This window comes from Eutrema salsugineum, unplaced genomic scaffold (assembly GCF_000478725.1).
Source record: "Eutrema salsugineum unplaced genomic scaffold, Eutsalg1_0 scaffold_1, whole genome shotgun sequence".
In the NCBI taxonomy this organism is placed as follows: domain Eukaryota; kingdom Viridiplantae; phylum Streptophyta; class Magnoliopsida; order Brassicales; family Brassicaceae; genus Eutrema; species Eutrema salsugineum.
In genome coordinates, this window is record NW_006256909.1 from 1817450 (window position 1) to 1835671 (window position 18222).

An 18222-nucleotide genomic window follows, 5' to 3' on the forward strand; every position below is an offset into this window, starting at 1 on the left:
GAAGATGAACTTAGTGAGGCTTTTAACGATGGTGGACTACCGATTGCTCGACGACGATGATGGCGAGGTTCGTTTCAGTGTCGTCTCCTCAGTTCCATTTCAGCGTCCGTGATTTTCCTCCTCCGTCTTCGAATCTTCAACCCAGACGGCTCGAGGTAAATTTTTGTCATTTGTTTCTTCTGTGATGGTAGTATTGATCGGTCATTTTAAGTCAGATGCTCTCAATTAGGTCTCGGACCGGAGATTTCCGGTGGTTCCGATCAAGTGTTCTTCATCTGAGCCGGAAGATGGTGGAGATTCGGCGCCGTCGCTGCTGTCTTCCTCCTCATCGTCGTCAGCAACTGAAGTATCTACTAACAGCTGGACATACAACTGGTACACCGGAATCGGCGGTGTTGGGATGTTAGACACCGCGTATTTGACTTACCTCAAGCTCACTGGCTCCGATGCGTTTTGCCCTGTTGGTGGTGGCACTTGCGGAGATGTTCTAAACAGCGACTATGCTGTCGTTTTCGGTATTATCCATCGCTTTAATGACTCTAGCGTTTGATTTAAACGTATTTCCTGATTGGATTTTGCAATTGATCTTTGAAAATTGTATGAATTTAGGCAGTCCTGAGTGTATATTTTGATGTGTGTATTGTCTGTTGCCTTTGTAAAAGATTCACCTGGAAACATATATGTAGCTTAGCTTAGTTTTTTAGATTTGTATTCGTGTAGATCTCTTGAAGTAGGAATGCATTCAAAAAAAAATTCATGATACGGCCAAGGTCCAACACTCGCATTTGAAAATGTCTGTAAATATGTGCTAGAAGCTTCATTCCACTCTATGTAGTTCTAGTTTATTTTGTTTTTCCTCTGCTCCGGCATTTTTTTTTTTTTTTTTTGTGGGGCAGAATTTTCTTATGGACTGGTTTTACAAGTTTAATGTGTTTGAAAGCTGAACTCAATGACAATACTTTATCATTTTTTCTAGGTATTCCTCTCCCAGTGATTGGATTTTGTATGTATGGTTTAGTAACTGCTCTAAGTACACAGCTCGGGGAAGGGAATCTACCTTTTGGAATCAGTAAGACCAATGGGCGTTTTGCGTTATTTGCGACCACGACTGCAATGGCATCTGCTAGTGCATATTTCCTGTACATCCTTAGCACAAAACTCTCAGGATCATCGTGCCTGTACTGCCTAGTGTCTGCTTTCCTATCGTTTAGTCTATTTTTCCTCTCTTTAAAGGTATCCATTTATGTCCGTTTCTCTTACATTTTAGATTTATTGTATTTCGAGTGAAGATGACATCTGAACTTCAGATTATTTGATGTGGTAGGATGTGAAGTTGCAAGAGATACAGCAAGTTGTAGGACTACAGATATGCTTAGCAATCATAGTAGTTGCCTCCTTGACTGCTTCCTACAGTACTGCTCAACCAATCCCTTCACGGTAATCTAGGTTTCATAGTTTTCTTTCGCAAGGCCGATGGCAACCAACCTTATAGCTGCCTGAGGATGAATGAGTCAAGTCAGGGGGTCTCTTTTAATCACAATATATGTCTTTGGTTTCACTCCTTGCAGCTCAGGTGACATTGAGCTGCCATATTTCTCTACAGAGATCACTACATCATCGAGCCCTTATGCTATTGGCTTAGCAAAACATCTAAACTCAATTGGAGCTAAAATGTATGGAGCATTCTGGTGTTCTCACTGCTTAGAGCAAAAAGAGGTAGGTAGTTCATTCATCATCGGTATACCTGAAACCAGGTTCATGGATTTACGATGTTCATGTAAGTTCCCTCCATCTTTATAGATGTTTGGAAGAGAAGCGGCAAAACTACTAAATTACGTGGAGTGTTTTCCCGAAGGATATAAGAAAGGAACCAAGATATTCAGGGCATGTTCAGATGCTGGTATCGAAGGATTCCCAACATGGATAATAAACGGTCAGGTGAGTAAATCCTCTGAATCCTTGGTACATTTTTCATCACACGTCAGTTCCTATTTCACCTCTTTTAATATTTAGGTCTTAAGCGGAGAAGTAGAACTCGCTGAACTAGCGGAGATGTCTGGATTCAGCCTTGATCAGGGAAATGAAGCCAATCAACTTCAGTAAATTTTTTTGTATTGTTGCAGAAAATATTAGGTGAATCTGTGAATGTTCTTTGCTTGATCCTGATAGTTATAGGGCATTCTATGCAGTTGCAAGTGATTAAAATGCTAATTATTGCCATAAAAGGCTGAGAACTCCATGGTCTCTCTCTCTTAGCCTTTACTAGAGCATCACTCTCTCTTAGCCTTAACTAGAGCATCACTCTTTCATCATATAAAGATTTTAGGTTCATAAAAATGGTTAGGTTCTACTTGTAATTTGAGAACCTGCAGTCTTGTAGTAGTGTGACATTATGTGTCTAATGCCTAGAAATGAGGTTTATGTAAGAGTCAGACATGGATGTATTTGTATGTATAAATGATTTATGCGTGTATATGTACATGTACTATATGTATGTTTACCGGTGTAAGGGATAGGAATTTATCTATATTATTGTTATATGCAGATGACATATGCAGTTATTATCCGTTTGATACGCAGTAGATAAAGTTTTATTTTTTCCTTTTTATAAATATTTTTTTGGATAGATATGAAAATCAAGTTATGTAACTCGATTTAGTTTTGCGTAAAGAACAGATCAGCCAAAATAACAGTTATCTAATGATGTGATGAGGCGTAGCGTAACGTAACGCTTTAGGGCAGCGCGGGAAAAGGAGTAAAAGAAAAAGCAGTAGCCGTTAGATGTAGAGAAAATGGAGGGGTAGGATTAGTCGCTTAGCAAGAAAGATCAAAAAGGAGGGTAATGAGTGTAGGACCCATAAGGAGGTAAGAAAGATCATGTTGAAAGGAAGATGCCATAGAATATTCGTAAGAGACCGTCGTTTCTCACATTACCCTCCCCCAATAAATACACTTATTTTTTTTTCTTGAGTTTTTGCCTTTTTAAAATCATCACTTCATCACCTTCACTCGCCGCATTTGCTAACTCCCCATCTTCTTTTAATTCAACTCCATTTCACCGACGAAGAGAGAAGCGATGAGCACTCAGATTTCGGAGATCGAACAGGAGCAGCTGATCGAGAAGCTCGAGATCTTCAAGATCCATGGCAGAGACAAACGCGGCCGTAAGATCCTTCGGATTATCGGCAAATTCTTTCCAGGTAGTCTTAAAATCGGGTCTGATTATTTTGTATCTTTCTTTTTTAAATTGTTTGTTGTAAGGATCTAATTTGAATCTTCTCAAATTAGCTCGGTTTCTGTCACTGGATGTGTTAAAGAAGTATCTAGAGGAGAAGATCTTTCCTCGATTAGGAAGAAAACCGTTCGCCGTACTTTACGTTCATACTGGCGTACAGAGGAGCGAGAATTTCCCCGGAATCTCAGCTTTGCGAGCGATCTACGACGCGATTCCGGTCAACGTCAGAGACAATCTCCAGGAGGTTTACTTTCTCCACCCAGGTCTCCAATCACGTCTCTTCCTCGCCACTTGCGGCCGATTTCTGTTTTCCGGCGGGTGAGTGACCGCCGCGGCGCGTTTTTTTTTGGTCTACAGCTTCTCGTGAAACTTTGAAATTGAAAAACGTCGATTACTGATTGGTTGTTTGGTGTGGTGATTGGCTACGGTAGGTTGTACGGGAAGCTAAGGTACATAAGCAGAGTTGACTATTTGTGGGAACACGTGAGGAGGAACGAGATAGAGATGCCGGAGTTTGTGTACGATCACGACGACGATCTAGAGTACCGTCCGATGATGGATTACGGTCAAGAAAGCGATCACGCGAGGGTTTTCGCCGGAGCCGCCGTTGATTCCTCAGTCTCCAGTTTCTCAATGAGGTGTATCTCTTAGCGGAGCAGAAAATCCATACCCACCAGATCTCGGATATCCGTATATTATAAACTATATAATATACGATTAAAAAAAATAAAAGATTACAAATAGGTGTGCGCTTTTTAAAATCAGTGAGCGTTTTTTACGGAAAAAGAAAAGAAAGCAGTTGGCTTTTGGATAAGGAGATAGTGAGAATCTTTAGATTTTTTCTTAAATCTTTTCTTTTTTTGTTTTTACTTGTAGTGGTGGTGGTGTGAGTATATGTTAATATAATATGTGAGCTTAAGCCATTGTCAAATTAAACAAATCAAAAGAAAAGCCATTGTAAATTTTGTATACAAACAAGTATCAAATTTTAATTCAGTTTTGGTTTCTTAATGTTGTGTTAACGATGTAAATGATAAACCTTAGGACCAAATAAAGTGTTGCTACGGTTTTGTTTCAAACCAGCTTCGGTTACTCATAAAAAAAAATGGCGCGAAATCGCTCAGCTGAACCGACAAGACGTTTGAATACAGTATTTAGCTACAACTATTACTGTATTAACCTAAAATCGACAAGACGTTGTTGAAATGAACAAATATCCGAGCGATTTAGCTACAACTATCACTGTAGCTTCATTATCTTTGCCGGTTTCTTGTCATCAAAACTTTCAGAAGAATTGTCTAAAGATGTGCTACGCTTCATCTTTCTCCGGTTGACAAACTCTGAGAATGACGGAATTGGTGGGAGCCTTATTGGCGAACGACTCGGGCTCACTACGAGCTTCTGTTGTGTTGGTTTCTCGACCCATGACTCGGCTGTGTATATCTTTCCGTCTTCTTCCTCTATGTTCTCTGCTGGTTCAGTCGACCGCAACGATTCTCCTGATGGCTCTTCTTCTCTAGCCAAAGTGACCACTGAGCTTAGTCGGGCCATTAGCTCGTCTCTGCTTGCCGTTCCTAACCATCTCACAGTACTCACTATCTGCGAGTAGTAAAACGATTTCCCTGCTTTGCTATACTTTCTATAGCACTCGTTTTCAAGAAACTCAGATGCGTTTTGGGGATCAATCCTGCAATAGTTATTTCAACGTTCCAATTAATGAGATAAGAGAGAGGCACATAAGCTTCTTCAACTAAAATACTTGAAAGAGGATTCAAGAGATTTTTACTCCTCTAAACCGGCGAGCAGCTCAAGTACTCGTGCCAGTTCATCCAAGAGTCGCTTCTTGCTCGATTCCCTTAGTGTTTCAGATATAACATTCTTCTCAAACTTTTTGACCTGCAAAAAGTTCGAATAGGCTTTTTTTTGGTAAGTTAAACTGGAAGAAAGATGTCAGGATTTTGTTTCTAAAAAAATAAATAAAGTGAACCTGTTACCAAACCTGTTTATTGCTTTCATAGTATTTTTCCTCAGCCCGCTCCAGTAAAACCATTTTCTCTTCTAGTCCCAACTTTTTCGATAGTTTAGGTCCTGCTAGGCACTTGGCAGCCTCAGCGCCATCTGGGTGTAGATGGATCAACACGTGAGTTATAAATTTTTAGGCTATATACGAATGTTTTTTTTCTTGAAAAGTTGGATCTGCATTATCACGAAAGTGAGTTACCATCTGAATCTGATATTTCGTCATCGGAATTGCTTCCATCTTCATTACGATTCCAGAACTCGGAGTATTGTCCCTCATTGGTCTTATCGTTCGAGCTTGCAAAAGAATGGACACCGAGTTCAGTTAGACCTTGTATACCTCGCTGCTTATTTAGATGCGGTTAAAGGCAAAACCTGGCAATGAAAATTCGAGAAGAATTGTGTCTTCGGGAGGCAGTAGTCATGAGCTCCTCTAAGCAATGAGCAACTTGATTTAGATGCTTACATGCATCACACGTTTTTTTGCATTTCTGCACAGGAAACTGTTTGCAACAAGATAATCAGAGGCTTAATTTAACGGAACGTCAAGGGATTTGATTCAAGAATCAGTAATATACAAGTCATACCTCTTCACCAAAGCTCTCAAGAATCTTTCTTCTTCGGCATCCAGAACCTTCACAGTATGTCACAATCTAAAAGCATACAGCATGAAAAAGAATAACTTTTCAACTGAAATACACAGACACAGAGAGAAACAAGTAAGCATTTACCTGCTGAAAGTCAGATATAGGCGTCTTTGAGGATGGGGAATTCTTCTTCTCCGAATTCCGTAGTATAAATTCCTAGTAATGAGTTGGTAAAGTGAGCTAGAGAATTAGATATAGAATGAAAGTTGTGTAGCCAAAAACTATCATAACCAGAGTAACATTACCATTTTCTTTCTATCATCTACACCATAGTATAATACACTTCTCGAGGGTAGTTGATCCCGACCTGCTCTACCAGACTCTTGATAGAAAGATTCCATTGATTTTGGAATGTTAAAATGGCAAACCATTCTGACATCCTTCTTATCTATACCCTAGAAAGTCAGTAGTCTCATCAGGCGATAGTACATAATATATAAACATATATATAAAAGATGCAACATGAGAAAGAATCTTAGTTGCATACCATTCTGTAGAAAAACCATTAGAGCGTTTACTACGTGCACCCGAGAGCTCCCAAACATCGTAAGACACAAAGAAGATGATCATAACAAACCCAGAATCCAAATCAAAATTAATTCACAGAGTTCTTCATACCCGAAAGCCACTGTGGCAACAATAACTTGCTTCTTCGAGGACAGCCAATCATCTAAAACTGTACTCCTCAGGTTACTATTAAGTCCTGCATGATAGGCTGTAAACATATATATAAACATGCGTCAGCGGTTGTGGCTGAATATTGAAGCAGACAGAGGTAGAAGGGACGTTCTTTTACCAGCAGAAGAGATCCCAGAACTGGAAAGATGAACAGACAAGTCATCACAAGTTGTACGCTCAAGGCAGTAGATAATTGCACAAATATTTCCACATGACTTGAGCAATTTGCACAAATCAGTATACGCATTATCTAAAAGATCTTTATACCGAACTGCACCAACAAAAACTTGCATCAGATGATAGGAAATCAAATCTAGAAAATCCATTCTTTTATAGTAATGAAACATTCTCAAACAAAACAGTGTTGGAAACTACTCAAAACAGTTTACAGAGAGGAAATATCAAACACAAATTAATAGCTCAAAGGGAAACCTTCATAAAAGATGTTTGGGCGATTAAAAGAAGACTTCAAGACCAAAGGATTCCGCAAACTCAAGGAGTCAATAACATCCTTTTGTACCCTGCCAAAAAAATTGCTGTTTGAGAAACGGCTCTAAAATTTACACAAATGTTCTTCTAACGCACTGAAATAGAAGATCACTTAGGAGCAGCAGTAGCGGTTAGAGCCAACACTGGAACATCAGCCAAAGAATCTCTCAAGGTTGAAAGTTGACGATAGCTAGGTCTGTCTTATGACGAAACAAGTTAGACTATATAGTAAGGGCCCATGGAAACGAATATGGACACAATCACGAATTATGAACCTGAAGTCGTGGCCCCATGATGAGATGCAATGTGCCTGAGATATAGATAAACAGTCGAGAGAAGTTAAATCAACTTTCAAGTTCAAAACCTGAAGCTTTCCTTCTTACTCATGTTTAGGCATTACAAGGATTTACCTCGTCTATGGCTATAAGATTCAGTAAACCCCTGGAATGGAGTTTTCTCAGCTTCAACATAAATCCTTTGGTCGCAATCAACTCTGGAGTAACATACAACAATCTTACTGAGGGTTTTCCAGAATCAAGGTCTTCATGGATCTAAAAACCAAAGTCAAGAATAACATCAAAGGAAATTACACGATATAATAAATACAAGAAGTGATTCGGCTCATCCAAGATATTACAAGGACATAGCATGAATTTTGAATTTTGCTGAAGAGTTGAGATAATAGAAAAAAGCTTAGAATCAAATTGCATTTACGCATATATATACACATAGACCTAAAACACAATATAGACAAATCACCTTGTTTTTAACATGTGTAGGTTGCGTGGATGAGAGATACTCAGCAGCAATACCTTTCTCCTTCAGAGCAATCACTTGGTTTTCCTTAGGCAAAGAGAATCACTTGATTTTCAAAATTCATTAACACGAAAGCTTAAAAAGGAGAAAACAAAAAGGAAAAGAACAATGCACTTACCATCAAAGCTGAGAAAGTGAACATAAGAGAAGAAGAGAGAAAATAGAGAAGATAGTTAGAGACCAATCAAAACACAGATTCTCTATTCATGAAATCAGGAAAGAAAAAGATTACCGATCAAAGGAGAAACAACAAGCACAATTCCAGGTTTAGCTAGTGCAGGTATCTGATAACAAATCGATTTTCCTCCTCCCGTAGGCATCAAGCAAAAGCAATCCCTTCCTATTTCAATCAAACGATATACATAGAGAAGCGAAGAATTCAAAAAAGGAAAACTCAATTCCAATTTTCATAATAGTAAGGAGAAAAAAAGCGTGTGTTACCACTTACCAGATACAACAGCTTGAATCGCCTCCAGTTGCTTCCCTCTGAAATCTGCATGACCAAAATGCCATCTCAAAAGCTTCACTAATGCTTCTTTTCCAGCAACATTTTTATCGGAGCGGTGCACATTCTGCATCGGTAACGGCGATTTCTCCATATCTCCGATAAAAAAAATTCTTCAACGCCTTATGGAAACTTCAAATTTTTCTGAAGAGATTTCGGATGTTTGTGATTGTTTCATTGATTCTGGGAATATTTCAAGGTATGTGACGACGCTTCCTCAGGACGCTGCGGAAAGTGAAGAAGGCGAATTGGAAAAACAAAAAACGTCATCATTAACCATTACTTAGTTAACCGGCCTAGAATGAACGAAAACCATCCCGGAACAACGGTTCATTCCCGGTTCACTAATCGATTTTAGGTTTTCCGATTGGCAATTGATATGGCGTTGAGCAAGAATGGCGCGTGGAACTTGCCGCGTAGTTTTCAAATATTATTAATGAACACCGCGTCGTTTACTTTGCAAGAAAACGACATGGAAAAGACGCCAAAGAATTATGAAAACGTTTGCCAATCTTGCAGATGACTTGATATAGATATAGTTCTCCAAAGAATTATGAAAACACCGCGTCTTTTCCATGTCGTTAATTCGTTTGTTTCTCACTTGACAACGATTTACTTCTGCTATTTCCTTCGAAATTCTCAATTTACTCAGAAAATAATCAAGTAATAATAACAAACATAAATTAACTTTAAAGAATTTCGACTGGTCACACACTAAGGAATTAGCTTCGAACACTTAAGAATCAAGGAACTAGCCAAAGCTCCGACTGCTTCTACTGTATATCTATTTTCAAATTTTATTTCGGTTGTATTATGCATTCTACATAATCTTTTTCTTTTGTCTCTATCAGTTAGTCTTTGTAGCAACGTGGATGTAAGTTAACTGTTTTAAGAATAAACTAATGTATCCTGGAATCCAAAAAAAAAATAACAAGCATAAACTTGAAAACAAGGAGTATAATGAACAAAACAAAATAATTCCCAATATACTTGACACAATTTCCCATAGATGAATTTTCCGACCATATACCAAAAACATTGTCAGACAAAAGGAGGAGAAAACATCTGAAAACAATTTTCAGAAGAAGAATTGACGTTCTTGATAATACTACCATCAGGTCCATCTCCAAACTTAAACACTTTAGCATTGTTTATATCTTCCTCATCTGTGAAATAGATGGAATTCTCCAAACATGCATAATACTCACTAGCCAAGACAGAGAAACAAATATCTGTTGCCATAACAAAAGCCTTGTCTCCCAAAGAATTAACCTGAACCCATTTAACCAATTCCTCGTCCATCTTATAAACTTTAAAACCAATGGTCCTCAGGCTATAAGGTCTCTTAATTAATATCTCACAGAAACGATAAACAATGCATAGATCTCCACAATGCTCCACGAGCCTCATGTCTTTCAAATACTCACGGCAATACTCACTGTCGTAGTAGCCCGTTGGTGTTGAATTAGGTCCGTACTGATAAATCTTAAGCTCAGATAAACTAACCCACCAAATCGCGCCCTTTAGGTCCAGTGCATAGACTTGACCTTTGTGGACTATAATATCCGAGAAATACTCAGCTTCTTCATCTGACATCCTTGTCCAGACATGATCATTGTTACTTTCTTCCCCACTATTGCACCACCAGAGTTTCTTGTAGCGATCGACCGCGAAAACCAGGTTGTCCACGAGAACAACTCTAGCGAAACCATACGACTTTATACTCGCAACCGAATCTTTTTCCCAGTATTCATAAGCGTCGTAAGACTGATGAATCTCTGAGACAGTAAACTCCAAGAGATCTAGGGTTTTGTGGGAAGAATCTATGACGAGACGTGAGAGAGGGAAAAGGAGTTTTTTACGCAAGTCGGAGACATCTTGGGTTTTGAGAAGCCATCCTTTGTTCGGACATGAGGAGTGAATCACACGGAATAAAGCTGCGGGAGAGAGTAAACACTTTTTTTCATTACTAATACCGTAAGGATGAGAAAGGAAGCGTCTGCGATTGCGGTTGCGGCGGTTTGGGAAACTTTTATTGGTCGCAACCGCAGAACGCCAGGATTTGCATATGCTTCGGACTCGGAGAAGCTCGACGTTGGAGAAGACACGGTTGGCTATTAGATCGAGCAGCTCTTCGAGTAAATCAGACCACTCGACGGATTTACTCATCTCTCACGTCTCTTTCTTATCTCTCTCTCGCTTTTTTTTTTTTTTTTTTTTGTTACTTAGGGTTTTTTATTTTTTATTTATCTCGGTTGTTTGCTAGATCAATGATTGAAAGAAGATTAAGATATGTATGTGTATATATACTCAAGATCTGACGTGGAAAGAAACTCAATTGCTTTTAGGAAATATATATTTTCTGTTCAACAAAGAAAAAGGAAAAAAAGGAAAAAAAGGAAAGATATTCCTCCTTTTTTCTAGTCAACTATAAAAGATATAATTATGGGGCTTTAAATTAATTAAAGCGTTTCCTGTTACCTATAGAATTTACACTTCTTGACTTGACCAGAATTTGATGGGTTTTATTTGAAACTATTTATTGTTTTTTTATATTTAGATGTACTCTTTGTAATGTTTCCATCAATGTTAAAGTCTTAGATGTACTTTTTGTAATGTTTCCATAGATGTACTAGGCGCTCAACAGCATCAAAGCGTTCAAAATTCCTAAAATCAGTTAGTCAAAATCGTTGAGACCGTTTTTATTTGGTTAAAAGTTAAAACTTGTCTAGCCGACCAATCGCCCGGATTAGCACTTGGATTAGTATTTCCCAGGTTTCTTATAAATCCCATGACGTTTAAACCAAGTGAAACAAAATAAAATTAACGGGAGAGAATCCTAATAAGCGAGTCCAAGGGCAGATATCTCGCTTAGATTACTAAAAAAAGAGTATTTCGGTTATATAGTAGTAGTACAAAAAAAATTAAAAAATGCTTCATGCTTCTTCATACACAATAATTGTTTTATATTAATGGCCCTTTACTCTGTCTGATTGCGTCAAAACGTGCCGCCAACGTATCGTAGTCAGGTAGTTTTGGGTGAACATGGAGACCGCTTGAGTCCCGTCTCGATTCAGCGTACTGAGGAGCCTGAGGTGGTGCTCGATTTGGCGGGAGGGAAGAAGTACGACTCTGAAATGGACCTTCTTCTGGCTCTGCCTCTTCCTCGTAGTAGTCTGACTCATCAAACTTTATATCAGAAGTTGCAGGAGGAGTAAGAGATGGAGAGTTGTAGCTGTGTCTCCTCCTCATTGTTTCCTTTGCTTCTGCTTCATCTTCTCGGTCAGATTCATTTATACACGGATTGTTGCAGCTGTGTCTTCTGCAGATTCCTCTGTTTCCTGCACAAGGTTTTGCGTAGTAGGAGCTTGTTTCAGAATCTTGGGATTGTCTTCTTGAACCTGTATCCTTGTGGTTTGTTGAATGATTCAAAGACGAGGAGGAGGATACAGAGAACTCCTTGGTGTTGTCTCTTCTGTTAGCTAATAAGGCGGCTGCTTGTGCTGCTGCAACCGCCTGCTTGGCTAATTCAGCTGCTGCTTCCGCGGCTGACTCGGAGTCATGATAATGCGTGTTGATGCTCATGCTACTACTCGATCTGATAAACAAAACAACAACAACAAAAAAAAGACTTCATTTCTCTGAGCCCTTATTCGGAACAGACATTGTTGAAGCAAAAGATGGAAATGCATGTATACCTCGGCACTGCTTTGTTAGGATCAATGGACTCGTCGTGAGCAGCACGGTTTACGGGTAAGCTTGAAGCGCTAACAAACACACGTTGGCCGTCCTGTTCATACAAGAAGACCACATGTTATAGAATTCTGATTCAACGGAAAGAAAAAAAGAGACGAAGTTGTGAGATGAAGAGACATACTATGGCTTCTTCTTGAGGTTTGAGAAGTTCTTGCGCTGTCTCTGTAGTGTCCCAATCGACCTGGAATTCCTTTGCGATTTCTTTCATGATTTTCAGTTTGAATTCTCCAACCGGTTGCCTAACCGAAAGCTTATCAATCAACTAGAAACACACAAGAGAAAGAAGAGTCATTAAACAGAAACCTAGCAAAGTTGTTGACAAATCATCAGAAAGAAGATAATTTCCACATACCATCCGGTTCACGCCGCAGGTAGGACGCAAATCAGTAGCAGCAGTTACAAAATCTCTTCCATATTTCTTCTCAAAGATGTCTTTCAGATCTCCAAGCTCCGGGATTTCAGAGCACCTTGGCGCAGCGAATATCAGACTAGAAATACCTTCCTTGAGATCCACAGGGCATTCCCTAAAACAAGTCAAAAAGAACACATAAATATAAATAAGTACGCAGCTTGAAGTGTGAGTAAATCTATATAATTGAAACTTGATATGGACATATACTTCTGCTTGGTGATGATAGTGAGACGGGAAACGATGAGCTCGCAGAAAAGCTCGATGATTTCGTTTGCCGCCAGAATGTTCTGCTCCCTAATCACATGCTCAACCTGAATTGTTCAAAAGGCAAGTCTTCATTGAATTGAATTGCTTGTGCTAAAGAAACTTCAAATCAAGGGATCTGATTTGCATTTTTAGACAAGAGAGCTTAGAAAGTCAAGGAGAAAAGTGAAATACTCTGATACGAGCGGTGGCATCTTGACCAGACTGAAGAAGAACTGCGATGTCACGCCTCATTTGCTTCACCACTACTTGTCTCTTGTTCCTCAGAAGCTTTATCCGGGCCACAGCCATCTTCGCCGCCGTTTTGCTTTTTTTTTTTTTTTCCAATCAAATGCCCAAAACAAAAAAACCAGACAAGTAAAAAAGGAAAAGTTCATCAGATCATAGAGAAGAGTCCCAAAATAGTAAACATTTCTCAAACACATACCAGAATTATAAGAATGAACAAATCGATTCTCGACATTAGAAGTATCATTACACTAAAAAGAAAAAACCCTAACTTTTTTCATTTCTACAACCCAAATCGAGCATGGATAACAAATCTAGATTACATTACCGATACTAAATCATTCGAATCATTTTCTCAGGGAAGTCATTAAAGGAAATTAGGAATCGAGAAGCATTAAAAAAAAAACAATCGAAATGAGTACCATTTGGAGGAGTTGAAGCCACGACGGAAGAGTGAAAGACTAAACTTGATGAGCTTCTTCGTCTGAACCGAAGCTACTCCGGCCGCCGTCATTCTCTCACCACGGCGTCTCTTACACAGCAGAAGCAGGAGATGAATGTAGAAGAAGAAGAAGGCTTAGTGGTGTGAGAGTGTGTATGTAACGGTCCAATGAAATTAGGAAAGTAACGCTCTTTCGGTTTCGGGTCCCACATGAACACCACCGACTTAAGTATTATTAGCTGGGACCAATTTGACATTGTCAAAATATATAGCCGTTGTGTCTTAGACACGTATAATTCTCCTCCAACCCAATCGACCATTCCTTAGCAAAGCATCCTAAGCAATTTTGTTACACATACAGCACCGTCGCAGCGTCGCTTGATGATCAGGTGATTCATTTTATTCTATAATGGGCTTGATGGAATGGGCTGGATTTTCTTCTGGGCCTTGTTGAGTCAACAAAATAAATCCTGGGCTCTCGATATTTTGAAGGTCTTCCTTATCCTCTCTTTTTATATGTTCTTCTGTTAAAACGTCTTCCTTATCCTCTATATAGATATTTTAGGAAATTATGTTATGTGGATAGATTTTTGACTAATTGATAGTCTATATGATTTCTTAGAGATTTTAGATTGAAAATATGTAAAATTTTACGATGTATAAAGATTTAGTATTGTTCTTCTGGATTTTTTACTAAAATAGCACACTTTTCTAGTACTCTATAAAAACGTTATTCATTGCCCAGCTTAATCCATCTCTTTGACAAAATTTACAAGGCTATCGAAAAACCAAAAAAAAAAGACAGTTTTCTACAATGATGGGTCAAATTTCATTGAAGTCTGCGTTCATCGTCCTTTTAGCTTTTACTGGTAAGTTCAATGTTTTATTATTTCGTTTATATAATATGGAAAACTCAACAACCTCTAAACTTTATACAACATTTATTTAAATATATATTCACCCAATTAATTATAATATTCATGATAATAAACAATTAGATCGCGTTACTTATGATTATTAATCTTGTGTTGTAGTGATGATATCCGTAACAGTTCAGAGTGTTGAGGCGAAACGTATGTTACATGAAGAAACTTCTCTGCCCTTGTTGCATCTTGAAGCTTCACCACCGGTTGAGCCTCTAGGGTTTGGTTTTTGTAAGCCACCATGCAAAGAATTATGTTTTGGTGTCAGTTGTTACTGCGTATGTCCAAATATATAAACTATGATCGCAAATGATTGACAAGAGGGTTACTTACTTAAATATCATATGACAATTGTGTGAATCAGACTACGAAAGATAGTTTCTTGAAATTTAGTCAGGGACTAACAAAGTTTTTTTTTTTAAACAAATTTGTATGATTTACAACAATAAAAATAAATAAAATAAAAAGAGTTAGAACGTATTTGAGCATTGGTTTTATACCTGAATGAAATTGTCTGTTTGAATCAGGCTGACTGCAATCCCTCCATTAATTTAGTTCGGGTATGTTTTTGTCTCATGTTTATTATTTCTCATATCTAATATCATTTATATAAGATAAATATTAATGGTATTATCAAAAGATTAAGTGGTCAGAAATTCAAAATTAGGAAATCTTACTTAGAGCAGTTTATAATAGTTTTTTTGTCAACTAGTACTTTATAATAGTTTTCTTTTAACATTTACCCATTATAGTTTTAAGTTAGAAATGATCCCAAAAGAATAGTCTGGTTCATTTCTTAGTTTGGTTTTGAATGCCAATGTGAATATCAAATTCTGGTTTAGTTAGTGTGGGAAAAAGGAAAAAAAAAACAGTATTGGACAAATAAACAGGCAAACGCTTGTTCAAATTTTCTGAAACAACCTATTTACGTAGTTGACCCCAGCATCAACCTTCTTAATGTGCATGGGGCCACTCCTGACCATTTTTTTTCAACACTCAACTGACTATAGATTGCTTTCTACCACTTTTGATCATTTGAACGATTCTGCCATAATTAGATTGCTTTGAACAATAATTTGTTTTTTACTAGCTATCCTCTCTACATCACTCTTTTTTTGCTAAAAAAACATCTCTCTTTATGGCGCGGTAAAACTAAGTTGTTTATAAATACATAATTAACCTTTACAAGAGTTGTTCACATCTGAGCGAGTTACAAACTTACAACAAACACACATCCTCTAATACATGGATGCACGTTCAAACTCTCTTTCAACACACACGAAAGAAATAAATAAAAAAGAAAACCAAAGCAGGATTTAAAAATCAATCGACCTGGTCAAGAGCAACTAATTTCCAAATCAGAGCAAGAAACTCGAATCTGGTCCCATTTTTATTTTAAGTAGATAGGATGTTAAGAAAAGAGACTCTAGCTTGTATCATCACCTTGAACAATCCTTCGAGTCCCTCTTCAAGCTCTTCCATGGCTGCCTCTACACCTTTCGACCTATCCAATGCACATTGAACCCTATCACTTACCTCCTCACCAATCTCTTTCTCTTCTTCTTGATCTTCACTTGTATTCATCACAACGAGCTTCCCGATTTCAGCTTCCATAGATTCAAGCTCGAGACAAGAAAAGCCCTTTTCATGATCTCTCTTCTCCTGATGATGATGATCTATTCCTTTCTTCACAAGCCTCATAACAATCCCCCAACCTTTGTGATGATGATGGTTCTTAGTTTTTAACCCCTTAGGCGAAGACAGGAACGACAACACCTTCCGTAAGACGAAACAAGTGATCACACTTGTTTCTAGCATCACTCTAACCAAAGCACTCATCTCTTGATCATCATCACCACACCAAACAGGACTACTCTCCAAACACGCGTCTGTCTCTTTCGACATTACCATATACTTCTTGATCTCCTTCTTGATCTCTTTCCGTGATGCCACATAAGCATTCACGTCACTCTCAAGACTAAACTCACCTCCCTTCTTGCTCCGTCTCAAAGCAGACTGAAGCTCAACAACACTCTTCTTGATCCTCGATGCACCGTCTTTAGCTCCTCCACAAACCTCTAAGTACTTCAGCGACACCTCAAGAAGCTCATCCATCAAACCACCACTAAGAAAAGCTTGTTGAGTGTCAGAAGAAGACTTGAAGAGATCTTCACTTAAACATCTATAAAGCTCAGTGAGACTAGAGAGACCGTCACGGACCATCGCTCTCGACTCTAACGAAGACAACCCCAAAGTTCTAGCCTTGGAAAGTACTTCTTGAATCCTCCTAAAACTCGGATGGGACCGAACCGGTAAGCTAACACATCTAGCTTTGTATGCTTTGTGGAGTCTCGGAGACAATGAAGACATATACATCTCGAGTAATGAAATAATGAATGATCAAATTGGGTTTCGAATATGGTTGTTTAGTCCTTTAGTTCTAGGGTTTATATAAATACACGCAATGACATAAATGTCAATGAGTAGGGCCTAGCTTAGCATATAAAGCGTGAAGACCATGTGAAGTGAGTGTGGGTACTTCACTAGCAGGAACAGAACACGTAAGGCTTATTAAATGCTATATGTTTGATTTTTAGTTGAATCGTTGTCGAAGTTCGATGTTTCGGTTTCGGTTACTAAAACCGAAACTTTTTCACACCTCTTTTCATGCACCAAAGCCACCGTCCATTTTACGATTCTTTTATTATTATTGTCATTACTTAATTATTTTGCATCCTCGTTGGATTTTGTTTCTTCTGAAGGTTACAGATACAATGCTCTTTTTTTTTTATGTGTGGGTACCTCGATTGAATTTAATTTGAAAGATCTTGGAAGATTTTGTTACATTATTTTATAAATAAATAAATATGGAGATATCTTTGCACGGATGATTTGGTCCCACGCAATGCAAGGGACGATGCCTCCCTTAAATAACACCGTCACACGTCAGCAATTATGTTACCATGAATTTAGGAGAGTCTCCATCAGGTTTCCCATTGATCAGGTTTAGAGTCTTTAAGACCTTTTGGATTTAATTTTGGGAAAGCTTTATTTTTGCCTTAGGAATTAATATAAAACTGAAGTGAAGGCACTTTTGATACAAGTTGACGAAATACTGAGTGAATTTACACCAGATTTCAAAATGTAAATTTTATACAAGTGATTCCTGATTATACTTTTGTGAATCTTTGGAAATCCCTTTGTTTAGAATTCCTGCTAAAAATTTAACAAGATTTACCATTTAATGATTTGTTAAATTCCATGGTGAAATCAAATCCCATTAATTAAAAAAAAAAAACAAATACTGTATAGATTACACCACATTTCAACCATTTGGAAATAATCAATTGAATGCCGGCCAAAAAAAAATTATGAATGGAATAACCTTTTTCTCCTTCTGTTTTAATTTGTGAGAGGCATAAGTGAGAGATTCCGATTTCTGTTCAAACGCAAAATACATTTCGGAGGTGCATTCTCAGTAAGAAAAGGGATAATTACTTTGAGAATCCTAAAACAACATGACAATTTTTTTTTGTTCAAATGTTTCCATTAAATTCAGTCTTGGGCCAACAGGCTCCCTTACATTCCCGAAATGGGCTAGAGAAAGGGAATAAAGGAACTAGAGAAAGAAAATATGTTTGGTGTGGCCCATAAAATTGGGCTCATATCTATAGCAAATGAGGCCTTAATCAAATGCGCAAATATCGAATGAAATAATACATTAAGAAAAATAACAAAATATTTTTTATTTAATCATGAACTTTTTTACAAAAAAAAAAACTAAAACTTAGTGTTATCGATTAAAATT

General features: G+C 37.9%; 7 protein-coding genes across 7 annotated transcripts; 3 read left to right on the top strand and 4 right to left on the bottom strand.

Annotated features, from left to right (window-relative positions):
• Positions 1 to 8: 8 nt before the first annotated feature.
• LOC18028251 (thiol-disulfide oxidoreductase LTO1) lies at positions 9 to 2551 on the top strand. Its single transcript, XM_006412001.2, has 7 exons — positions 9 to 155; positions 230 to 515; positions 977 to 1233; positions 1325 to 1437; positions 1569 to 1716; positions 1801 to 1938; positions 2014 to 2551. Exons 1-7 carry the CDS (start codon positions 57 to 59, stop codon positions 2101 to 2103), a joined length of 1131 nt encoding a protein of 376 aa, XP_006412064.1. The 5' UTR covers positions 9 to 56; the 3' UTR covers positions 2104 to 2551.
• Positions 2552 to 2797: 246 nt separating this feature from the next.
• LOC18028253 (ganglioside-induced differentiation-associated protein 2) lies at positions 2798 to 4074 on the top strand. The gene is made up of 3 exons (XM_006412002.2): positions 2798 to 3200; positions 3289 to 3553; positions 3667 to 4074. Exons 1-3 carry the CDS (start codon positions 3077 to 3079, stop codon positions 3884 to 3886), a joined length of 609 nt encoding a protein of 202 aa, XP_006412065.1. The 5' UTR covers positions 2798 to 3076; the 3' UTR covers positions 3887 to 4074.
• Positions 4075 to 4331: 257 nt separating this feature from the next.
• On the bottom strand, positions 4332 to 8586 carry LOC18028254 (ATP-dependent DNA helicase Q-like 3). Its single transcript, XM_006412003.2, has 19 exons — positions 8333 to 8586; positions 8117 to 8224; positions 8003 to 8010; positions 7828 to 7911; positions 7479 to 7619; positions 7344 to 7378; positions 7181 to 7264; positions 7012 to 7100; positions 6698 to 6850; positions 6520 to 6616; positions 6389 to 6392; positions 6147 to 6296; positions 5986 to 6057; positions 5842 to 5907; positions 5630 to 5757; positions 5457 to 5551; positions 5235 to 5353; positions 5022 to 5131; positions 4332 to 4922 (listed from the first exon to the last, which is right to left on the bottom strand). Exons 1-19 carry the CDS (start codon positions 8481 to 8483, stop codon positions 4475 to 4477), a joined length of 2142 nt encoding a protein of 713 aa, XP_006412066.1. The 5' UTR covers positions 8484 to 8586; the 3' UTR covers positions 4332 to 4474.
• A 789-nt stretch (positions 8587 to 9375) lies between these two features.
• Positions 9376 to 10583, bottom strand: LOC18028255 (F-box protein At4g35733). Its single transcript, XM_006412004.2, has one exon. The coding sequence runs from the start codon at positions 10556 to 10558 to the stop codon at positions 9431 to 9433; it is 1128 nt and encodes a 375-aa protein (XP_006412067.1). The 5' UTR covers positions 10559 to 10583; the 3' UTR covers positions 9376 to 9430.
• A 608-nt stretch (positions 10584 to 11191) lies between these two features.
• Positions 11192 to 13634, bottom strand: LOC18028256. The gene is made up of 7 exons (XM_024149518.1): positions 13472 to 13634; positions 12996 to 13128; positions 12765 to 12868; positions 12498 to 12669; positions 12267 to 12407; positions 12088 to 12179; positions 11192 to 11987 (listed from the first exon to the last, which is right to left on the bottom strand). Exons 1-7 carry the CDS (start codon positions 13561 to 13563, stop codon positions 11354 to 11356), a joined length of 1368 nt encoding a protein of 455 aa, XP_024005286.1. The 5' UTR covers positions 13564 to 13634; the 3' UTR covers positions 11192 to 11353.
• A 674-nt stretch (positions 13635 to 14308) lies between these two features.
• On the top strand, positions 14309 to 14731 carry LOC18028257. Its single transcript, XM_006412006.2, is given in 2 exon segments — positions 14309 to 14360; positions 14526 to 14731. Coding segments are annotated over 2 exon segments (258 nt in total).
• Positions 14732 to 15776: 1045 nt separating this feature from the next.
• Positions 15777 to 16790, bottom strand: LOC18028258. The gene has a single exon (XM_006412007.2). It carries the CDS (start codon positions 16788 to 16790, stop codon positions 15810 to 15812), a length of 981 nt encoding a protein of 326 aa, XP_006412070.1. The 3' UTR covers positions 15777 to 15809.
• Between the last annotated feature and the right edge of the window lie 1432 nt (positions 16791 to 18222).

What these genes read in the sequence shown, in the direction of transcription:
- LOC18028251 (XM_006412001.2), top strand. Translation starts at nt 57, where the DNA reads ATGATGGCGAGGTTCGTTTCAGTGTCGTCTCCTCAGTTCCATTTCAGC. An exon ending in TATTTTTCCTCTCTTTAAAG is followed by an intron (nt 1,234 to 1,324) that starts GTATCCATTTAT and finishes TTGATGTGGTAG; the next exon opens with GATGTGAAGTTGCAAGAGAT. An exon ending in ACTGCTTAGAGCAAAAAGAG is followed by an intron (nt 1,717 to 1,800) that starts GTAGGTAGTTCA and finishes CCATCTTTATAG; the next exon opens with ATGTTTGGAAGAGAAGCGGC.
- LOC18028253 (XM_006412002.2), top strand. Translation starts at nt 3,077, where the DNA reads ATGAGCACTCAGATTTCGGAGATCGAACAGGAGCAGCTGATCGAGAAG. An exon ending in TATCGGCAAATTCTTTCCAG is followed by an intron (nt 3,201 to 3,288) that starts GTAGTCTTAAAA and finishes TTCTCAAATTAG; the next exon opens with CTCGGTTTCTGTCACTGGAT. An exon ending in CGATTTCTGTTTTCCGGCGG is followed by an intron (nt 3,554 to 3,666) that starts GTGAGTGACCGC and finishes TGGCTACGGTAG; the next exon opens with GTTGTACGGGAAGCTAAGGT.
- LOC18028254 (XM_006412003.2), bottom strand. Translation starts at nt 8,483, where the DNA reads ATGGAGAAATCGCCGTTACCGATGCAGAATGTGCACCGCTCCGATAAA. An exon ending in GATTCAAGCTGTTGTATCTG is followed by an intron (nt 8,225 to 8,332) that starts GTAAGTGGTAAC and finishes TGATTGAAATAG; the next exon opens with GAAGGGATTGCTTTTGCTTG. An exon ending in TCATGGGGCCACGACTTCAG is followed by an intron (nt 7,265 to 7,343) that starts GTTCATAATTCG and finishes GTCATAAGACAG; the next exon opens with ACCTAGCTATCGTCAACTTT.
- LOC18028255 (XM_006412004.2), bottom strand. Translation starts at nt 10,558, where the DNA reads ATGAGTAAATCCGTCGAGTGGTCTGATTTACTCGAAGAGCTGCTCGAT.
- LOC18028256 (XM_024149518.1), bottom strand. Translation starts at nt 13,563, where the DNA reads ATGACGGCGGCCGGAGTAGCTTCGGTTCAGACGAAGAAGCTCATCAAG. An exon ending in ACTATCATCACCAAGCAGAA is followed by an intron (nt 12,670 to 12,764) that starts GTATATGTCCAT and finishes GACTTGTTTTAG; the next exon opens with GGAATGCCCTGTGGATCTCA. An exon ending in AACCTCAAGAAGAAGCCATA is followed by an intron (nt 12,180 to 12,266) that starts GTATGTCTCTTC and finishes TTGTATGAACAG; the next exon opens with GACGGCCAACGTGTGTTTGT.
- LOC18028258 (XM_006412007.2), bottom strand. Translation starts at nt 16,790, where the DNA reads ATGTATATGTCTTCATTGTCTCCGAGACTCCACAAAGCATACAAAGCT.